A 10,252-nucleotide genomic window follows, 5' to 3' on the forward strand; every position below is an offset into this window, starting at 1 on the left:
ACATTTTCCTAAGATTGCCATTTCCATGGGAATTAGGATGGGAATGCTTTTCCTTTCTGCTTTTTAGCTTGCTGTAAATACCATTTGGGTATCTTCATAGCTAAAGATGCAAGGTCTGTCTTTTGGAAAAGGAAGTGCAGGTAACATTTCTGTGTATTGGAGGAGAGGGATTTATTTCTAGGAAAGGAGAAAAATTAAATCTGGATCCTGGAAATTCCAAGGTGGTAGAAATAAAATAAAATATATTTTTTTTTGAAAAAGGCTTTAAAAAAACCCCATGGAAATTGTGAAAATTAAGTACTTCTTAAGACAACTCCCTTTCTGCAGTTGAAACTGGACGAGATTGACAGCAGAAAACACTGTGTAGAGTGTAAATAATACAAGTGCTCAGCCCCTGGTGTAAAAGCTGGTCTTCCCTGCTTGCTCCTGCAAACTCCCCACTCCGAGCAGGGACTTCATCTGGGAACCCCCACAATCCCTTCAGCAGTGTTCTGTGGTGCTGTGCACAACTGTGCATTTGGGGGTACATTTTATATGCACAGATGGGTGCTTTCAGTTGGGTATTTGTTGTATTATTTTTGACTCCTTTTTTCAGCAATGTAGAATATAATGGGAAGTAACTGGAATTGTTCATAACCTTCAATACCCAAAGCAGCTGAGACTCCCATATGACTCAGATGAGTTTGTTAATTGTCAGTTTGCTTTAATGTAATGATTCAGAAACTTAATCTGTTGTTGAAATATTTATTCTGCTGCTGTTATTCCATTACTCTTTATTGGTTTTTATTTGTAAGAAACTACTTAAGGTTGAATATATGTATTTTATATTTACATACACATGCACACATGGATATATTTATACATATATTTTTAATTTATAGCTGAAGAGATCAGCAGTGAGCAATAACATTAATAAAGCCATCACAAAATAACATTAAGGTAGGCAGCTGGGAGCTCCCCCAGTGTTGTGTGCCAGTGGTCACACACAGAGCCAGGCCAGGCCAGCTCAGAGGGAGCAGGGGCAGGGCATTTCTGGACCCCCTCTCCAGGTGTTTGGCAGTGCCCACTGCTCCATACAGAGCAGCCTGGTTCTCTGCCAGCTTGGCTTGGACACAGCTGCTGTGTTTGGGAGCAGTGCCCTGGTACATTCTGTCAGCAGAGTGTGCACTCCCAAGGAAGCCTTGGCTTGAGCATTGTCTTTGAGACACAAAAAGCAGGTGAGTGACTTCTCCAAGCGTTTCCTCTCTTTGATGCAAAGTGTCTTGGCTTTTGGAGAGACTGTACTGGGAGTACCCAAGGCCCCTGTTGGTGGCTTTTGTCAGGTGCCAGGGGGGTGACCCTCATCCAGCCAAAGTGCTGTGCTGTTTTCATTTGTCTGCTTAGAATTGGACTCCAAGATGCTGAAAGTGCCCTGCCAGAAGTGCAGCTCCAGAGGCATTCTCTGAACCAGAACCTGTGTCTGTAGCTGGCAGGTTTGGTGGCACTGAGAGTATCAATTATGCACGACTGAAATGAAGTGTATTTTAGTAGCAGATAGCTGAAAAGCCTTGCAATGTACTCCTAATTCAGTGGCATTGCCCTGAGCTACTCTGAGGCCTCTTTTTTAAACTCAGACATTAGCACAAAGCACACCTCTGACTGCAGGCATTTAAAGATCAACAAGGGCCGAAAAAGCTTTTAAGATCCAATGAAACCAGGAAAACAACGACATTTCCTTTCAGTGTCAGGTTAGATTGCCTTCTTACGAGTGCAGCTATTTCAGGTACAGAGTGCTTGGTGGTTTGGGTCTTGTTGTGTGAGGAAAGTGTTCCCCAGAAAACATCTGTTTCTTTCACCTGCAAACCGCAATGTGCTGTGATGAGGCAGGACTGTAGCCACAGAGACCCAGGGGGACGAAGGAAATCTGGCTCAAAGGGATGAGCTCGGCTTTCTGAAACATGGTATCAAAAAGAGCACTTAAAAGGAGAGAGTGCTTTTAGAGCACGGATACACCACAAATTGGGCAGGTCAGGTTGCCTGGAAGCCTGAGTTCTCTGGGCCTGCCGATACTGTTTCTCAGCAGCACTGTTTGCCTTCGCTCAGAACAAGAGAAGTTTATGTTTTTTTTCACAATGGTAAAATGTTCTGCTTTTCCATGAGATAACAGTAAATCCCCCTGTCATCTGTAGCATCTAAAATCTGTACATGCAATGGAGCTGCTGCTTTCCATTCTGTGGTCACATCTTCATTTTTAACTCACTGTTGAAGTTCAGGTGTAGCTCTCATGCATGTACTACAGGTTTAGTATTACACCCTTGATTAGTAAAACTATTTATAGTAAGTTTTAAGCCAACAGATAGTGTAATGTTAATATTATGTTGTATATTTATATGCATGTGTTATAGACACCAAAATAACTCTTCATTCATTCAAAATGGAAAAGAAGTGACATTATCTTAGAAGGTAGGGAATTACACATTAAAATCATACATGGTGCCTCCCTTTCTCCTGTGGGGAAGGAGGTGACTTGGGGATGTCAGTGTGCAGCAGCAATGGCTCTGTCTGTGCTGGTGCCCTTGGTTCAGCCTGTCAGGATAAATCCAGGTTTATCTGTGTGCCCTGGCTGGGATGGGACGCCCCTGCTGACCAGGGAAAGGCCAGGGTTGTGTTTGTCTCCACAGAGCAAGGGGAATGGCCAGCCCTGTGTCAGCCTCTGGAAAGATCACAGAGCACCTTTCCTTTGGAGCCCAAAGTGCCTCATTCCCAGGCTGGTGCTGCAGAGGACTGTGACAAAGGATAATCCAGTCCCTGTGCTGGCTGCAGACACAGCTTGGATGGGGTGTGATGCACACAGGCCTTGTGGCCTAAAAATCCAGAGCAAGTGGCTCTGGGCATGCAGGGAGAGGAAAGCTTTCCATGGGGTGGGATTCAGCCATGTAATGAAATAAATGCTCTTCTAAGGGCTGCTTTTCTGTTCTTTCAGAGGATGACATGAATAATTACATCAGTCGATACTACAACGAGCCCAGCAGTGGTGAGTGTTGCTTACAAACACAAACGTGAGTGGTATGTTTGCATTGCCTTGTGTGCTGTAAACCAGGTGAGACTGGGCAGTGCTGTAATCTGTCCTGGAAATGAAACCCACCACAGAGCCTTCTGGTTTGGTCCATGGAAGTGTGTGCCAACAGTCGTTCTCTGAAAGGCCCCAAGTTTGCTCTTGCAAACTTGTGTATTTAACTCAGGATAGTTCAGAGATCTGGGAGGGGTTAATTCCCTGTAGCTGGGCTGTCCAGCTCACAGAGCACTTCAAATGGATCTCAGAATGAACAGTAGGGACAAAATAAATGAAGAGAAAAGAAGTGGGGAGACAGCTTAGCCCAGCACCACGCTGGGAACCTTTCAGAAAGGTTAAACTGAATGGTGGGAAACCTCAGCGGCTGGGCCTGACCCGAGGGCAGCCTTCAAATGGATGTTCCTGGCAGGAGTCCTGCTGGCAGGGGGGGTTCCTGCCTGTGCTGGGGGCTCTGCACAGCACCTGCCCTGCCCAGCCCAGCTCGGCCTGGCCGTGCTCTGGCTGCCGGCACAGCGGGGCAGGGGGGGCTGAGGAAGGCAGGCTCTGACAGGTGGGGGTGTGCACACCCCCCTTATGAATATAACATTTGTATATCTATTAAAAACATGTGTGTGCTTAAATATAATGTGTTATAACTCTGTATCTCCACATACACATCACCAGATATATATATACAGGGTTACAGGAAAGAAAACAATGTGTGTGTGCCTGCACATGCATGTACATAGAATATACACAAGCTATGTGTGTGTATATATATACATATATATGCATTTATGTGTGTATAGAATGTATTACGTACTTTATATATAGTATGCATCAGTAGTGAAATATAGGTATATCTAGATATATTTCTCTATATAAGGATATGCCTAGTATATATATAATGTATGTGTATGTATATAAATCTATACTGTATTCTATATATCAATATATATCGATATACATATCTATATACCTGCACAAACCCAGATACATATACATGTGTATGTAAGTAAACATACACGTTTGTACATGTGTGTGTATGATGTATCATATATGTCTCTCCAAACATACACACATCCCCATATGGGTATTATGTAAGCAGATTTATACACATATAAAGGTATTTTTGATTTTGTGTCTACATATAGGTAGAGCTTTATCCAAATATAAAGACGCGGGGAAGACTGTGTCTCTGTACATACTGAGATATTTTATTAGAATGCATATATTAAATGTAGAAAGGAGTGAGAGGAGAGATGGTCAGAATATATGTGTATATATTATAGAAATACATGTGTATATATTACAGGAATGAAAATAGATCTCTGTATAATGTATTGCATATCTTTAATCCTGTATATAAATGGAAATACATTCATACGGAACTGAGGCCACATAAATGCTAACCAGAAGGGAGTGTGAGTGTCTGGTTGTAAGCCCAGCTGGCATTCAGTGGGATCCGGGCAGGCTGGAGAGGGGGGCTCCTGAACACTCCCAGCACTCAGCAGGGCCAAGGGGAAGCCTGGCCCTGTCCCCGGGCACTCCCCAGCACGAGCCCCGGCCAGGGATCAAGAGCAGCCCTGAGGGAAGGACCTGGAGCTGCTGGCCCCGACAGGATCAGCATCACCATCAGCTCAGCCCCACCTGCAGAGCCGGCCCAGCTCTGGTCCTGGCAGGATCAGCATCAGCCCAGCCCCACCTGCAGAGTGGCCCCGGCAGGATCAGCATCACCGGGACGTGGAGCTGCTGCAGCGAGTCCGAGGAGGCCCCGGAGCTGCCCTGGGCCAGGCTGGCAGCGCTGAGGGGACGAGGGCCTGGCACAGCCCGTGGCAGTGCCCAGGGGCAGGCTGAGCACCCTGGGATGGTGAGGGTGTCCCTGCCATGGCAGGGGTGGCACTGGGTGGGCTGGAAGGTCCCTCCCAACCCAAACCATTCGGTGACTCTATGAGCACAAGGATATTGTATTGAATATCTGCATTGTGTCATTGGGCACATAGATGTGCTTGCTGAGGACGGCTTCTGTGTATGTTCATAGATCAGGATATGTGCATATGAATATGGCTGCAGTATGGTCCCATGTATTTAAAGATCTGTAAAGGCATTTGTACATGTTTGTGTCTATAGATTTATGTTTTATATGCACTGCAGTTACATGTGTGTGCATATAGAGCTGTAATGTATGGTGTATCTATAGCCACATGCATAGATGGAGAGCTGTGTATTGGATGTGACTGTAGATACATACATGCAGTCTGTACACAGTCCGTATAAAGATACTTTAAGTGTGATATATATGTATGTCTATCCCATATATATGGGGATAGACACATACTTACAGATGTGTGAGAGAAACTGTATATTCCTATTTTATATATCTTAGGTCATATAAATCAAAGGGGTGTGAATGGCTATATACATATATTTTTAATATGTATCGTATATATGACACAAATACGGATCTCTCTGTGTGTATCACATATATATATATAATTCTCCACATAGACACAAAGGGGAACTATATAGACACAAAAGTGTCTATATATTTTATTTTAAAACATAATTATATATATTTTAGAAGTGTGTATAAGACTGCATATACATCTCTTTTTAATCTATTTTATGCATGTTATTATGTGTATATCTTACACAGAAAACATATATACTTGTTTTTTATATAGGCACATGGAATTTATATATAGGTTTATCCTATATCTGTATAAATGTATAGAAGCTATTTATGTATATATGCAGATGGATACAAAGGTAAAGATCTGTGTACTACTTTAGTATTTTGTATATGTATAAATATAAGTAAAGATACATATATAGATACAGGGAGAGATATATGTGGGTGGGCATGTGAGAGCCTGTTTCAATATGTATATGGTTTATACATTAGAAAGGACATGAGTGTATATATAGAGACATATGTTTTATATATAGAATATGTGTACATATGTAGATATATTATGAAGGGGAAACATAGATATATGCATAGGGACATTCCCTCTAAAAATATGGATGTCTATATATAAAGCTATGTATATGGGTATATAAAGTCTGTACATATGTATGTGGGAGAGAGAAAGCCTATGAATCCATAGACACATGAATTATATAGAGAGCTATTTAAAAAATGTACACACATGCATATAGAGGTATAAAGTATTGATTTTATTCGTGTCTATCCCTCTACACATATCCCCAAGCTCTACAGGACTATATACAAATATGTATGAATCTATACATAGGCGTAGGGTATGTAAAAAGGGAAAGGTGTGAGGGACCATGTCTGTGCATATACATATCTACATAATGTGTGTGTGTGTTCACATATAGCAATGATGTATTTCATATTGGTATCCCTGTATATATACATTCCACATAGGCATATGTGTGAGTCTGTGTGTGTGTAAGCATTACAGATATATACATTGTATCCTATGTATGGGGCAGATACACACATATATTCCCCCATCCCTGTGGATAAATGAATATATAAATTTGGGGGGACCCAGTATATACCTATGTATTTCATTGTGTGTGTGTGTGTGTGTGTGTGTGTGTGTGTGTATACAGAGAGATATATACACAGGTATATGGTACTGTTTATAGATGTATATCCCCCTAATATACATTGAGAGACATTAAAAGGGGGAGGTAATATAATTTTACATGTATAATATGCATCATTGGTGGTATGTATAATGTACTATATATGTATATCCTTATAGCTGCAGTCGCTGTGTATGTACACACAAATTTATAGGTGTGTATATGTATGTGTGTATGTACATATACTGACATATGTGGGGATTTGTGTTCTATGTAAGGAGAGCAGAGGGAGTACTGTGTGTTCCATGTACCACAAGTCCATATGCATGTATGCTGTATTAAGAGGGAGTACTGTGTGTTCCATGTACAAGTCCATATGCATGTATGCTGTATTTTACAGGGGACTCCTCATCCATGTGTACATTGCCTGTATGTCTACAGAATGATTGCGTGCAAGAGACTCTGTGTGTGCCTATATATGTGTGTATATATATATATAGAGTGAGCAGGTATATACAGGCATATCCTATTTATTTACAGATGTGTGTGTATATATACACAAGTCCCTTGATATTAACCCGCCATTATACAAATAGCAATAAAGATATCTAAGTTCTCAAGTAAAGTTACAATGTATTTTTAATATATATTTGTATATAAATACATGCATCTTATAAATAAATATACACACATAGAGAGATGGGATCTTTGTTGTTTAGTAATAAATAATTATATATATTTAAGGGGTGGGTTATATGTTAGAATGTATATGTGTGTATATACATGTGTGTGTGTGTAAAATATTCTGTACGGAGCTCATGTGTGCACATATTGCCCATATCTGTATGGAGACATCTAAGGATTATGTGTATAAAAAAGGGAGAGAGGGGGAGGCAGACTGCATGTGTGTAGCAGTGTGTCCTACAGAACATGTATGTGCATGTATATACAGGTGTACAGCACTGTTAGTGTTTGTGGATTTCGCTCTGTACCCCTGAATTCCTGTGTCGCTCTCTAACAAGGTGTGTCTGTACACACATCTCACTGGCTGTGGGTAACACCTATTACAGGTAACATGTGTGTGTCTGAGTGTGCTGCAGTGTATATCCTGATCTTTACATTGTCGCTGTATGTACACACGGTGGGTGACAAGCCTGTGCACTGCTACACAAAGGTCAGGCTGTGCAGCTGCCAGTGACAACTGGATGGAGTTAAAGAGGGGACTACACAGTGCATCTATAAAATGGCTGCATAGGCACAGGAATGATGTATTGTTATGGGGGGACTGTGCACTACAGTGTGTGTGCATGTATATGCAGTCTATTATATTGTATAGTATATATTATATATATTATATACACACACACACTCCCCAATCTGTATGGAGAAGTCTATGCAGGTATAGGTTATATGGATTTAAACTGGGGCAGGCACATCTATGTAGGTGCATATTGTATTACACATAGATGTGTATCCCTATGTATACATCCCCATAATAAATTTTGCTGTCTATAAAAGGGTGTTTGTATATAATTTAAAACATATAAAGGTTGGGGGTGTTATGTAGAGCTAGAGTTATACATGTGTTATGTGTATATCTTATATTATTTGATACACGTTAGATATATATTCCTCTATATACATTCCAGATTCATATATACACACCATAAGGCATAAATAATCATACACAAAGGTAAGTATACATGTGTGTAATTGTATACATTCTATTTAAAGTGTTACAATTACATTTTCAAAGGGGGAGAACAACAACTGTCCAATAGCTAGTACATCTATATGTTTTTATATATCTATGCCTAGATGTACACACACAGACACACAGCTATGTATGTAGAAAATGTACATATGGATGTGTAGGTCTAATGTATTACATAGGGGGCTTGTACATACACGTGCATAGATACATCTCTTCCTCATATCTGTATGCTTTATATATAAAGATTAGGTATGTATAAAATTAAGTGGGCGAGACTGTGTAGATACACCTATGTATTATATATGTGTGTGCACGTGTGTAGAGAGAGGTATGTGGTATTATATAGTGATATGTATCTCTAGATCCCCGTAACTTACTTGGAAAGCTGTAAAAAGGTACATGTGTGTGTATATATATTTACATAGATGTACATATCAAAAGACTGAAAGGGAGACGGGGTGTTCATGTATAGGTAAAATGTATTCTGTATGTCTCTATAACTGTTCCCCAGCCATACACACACAGTGAGAAATTTAAAGGTAAGTATACTTGTGAGTGAAAGCACAGGTGTTTTCTATTTATAGATAATTCTATGTATGTATTAGTCTATATATTATATGTATGTGTACTGTATCATATATGGAGCTCCATATAGTCTAAAGATGTGTATAAAAATAAAAAATATATCAATAAAATATGTCCATGAAGTTCTGGCATGGTCTGCCCAGGGAGGTGGTGGAGTCACCATCCCTGGATGTGGCACTGGGTGCCAGGGTTTAGTTGAGGTGTTTGGGCTGCGTGGACTCGATGATCTTGAAGATCTCGCCCAGCATAGTGATTCTGTGATAAACAGCTATGTAAATACAGAGATAGAATCATCTACAGCTATCATCTCCTACACCAATAAATATACCTACAGAGAAGTATGTACACATTTCTGTAGAAAGGCAGAGAGGTTGTATATATTTTATTTAGTGGTAGACAGCTGTCTGCCTTTCAAGGGGGCACTGTATCTTGTGTGTGTATAACAGAAGGTCTGTGTACAATGTATTCCATATGGGGCTCACACAGACATAATTCCTCATCTCTGTATATAAAGGCCATGTGTATATAAAATGGGGTGGGGAGGGGGTGAGAGCCTGCATCTCTGCCCCTGTGTATTGTATGTATGTAATAAATGTGTGTGTTCATGTATGTATATGCAGCTATGTGGCATTATGTATGGTATCCCTGCCTGTCCAGCCCCAGCACAGATACAGGTGATAGAAAAAAGGCATGTGTGCATCATTTAAAGACTGGCTCAAGAGAGGGGGGCTGTTAATGTGTAGGTATAAATGTGTGTATATCTGTGTGGGCACACACCCACATACAGAAAAACGAGTACAATTTCGGGGGGGGTTGCATGCTGTGCAGCAGTAGCTAATTCCAGGTATTTAAGGGAGGGACTATGGCCCATAGGTACCTATTGCCTGTCCATGTACACAGGCAGGCAAAATGGATGTAGATGCAGTTTCTTATGCACATGTACACACTAGCTGTATGACTAAAGCTCTAGGTGTTGTATTTACACACACAGATCTAGGCATACAGTGTATCTATAAACAGAGAGCGCTAGGGATAGAGAAAAGGACTGCCTTGCCGAGTATCTGTATATAATATATACACGTGTATGGCTCAGAGGGGTCTGTGTGCTGTGTGCGTGTCTCGGATGGCTCTGTGCCCATCCCTGTAGGTACAGAGCGTTGCACATGGACTCGCTCTCAGCCCCTGCCCACAGGGCTCTCAGCCCCTCTGTGCTCTGTCCCTGCAGACAGCGGAGTCCCCGAGGCCGCCATCTGCGTGGTGACCACAGCCGCCATCGACGTGCACCGGCCCAACATCTCCTCGGAGCTGTTCACGGTGGAGGTGCCGCTGCGCCTGGGCAGCACGGGCACCTCGGCCAGCCT

General features: G+C 41.5%; 1 protein-coding gene across 1 annotated transcript in view; it reads left to right on the plus strand.

The window, feature by feature from the left end:
• The window catches only part of TMEM266 (transmembrane protein 266), a 55,792-nt gene that overhangs the window by 44,953 nt on the left and 587 nt on the right, over positions 1-10,252 (plus strand). The window contains exons 10-11 of the mRNA XM_031055916.1: positions 2,963-3,013; positions 10,117-10,248. Of these exons, the coding sequence (XP_030911776.1) occupies positions 2,963-3,013; positions 10,117-10,248 (183 nt within the window). The remainder of the gene's footprint in view (positions 1-2,962; positions 3,014-10,116; positions 10,249-10,252) is intronic.

This window comes from Geospiza fortis, unplaced genomic scaffold, assembly GCF_000277835.1.
Source record: "Geospiza fortis unplaced genomic scaffold, GeoFor_1.0 scaffold171, whole genome shotgun sequence".
Classification (NCBI taxonomy): domain Eukaryota; kingdom Metazoa; phylum Chordata; class Aves; order Passeriformes; family Thraupidae; genus Geospiza; species Geospiza fortis.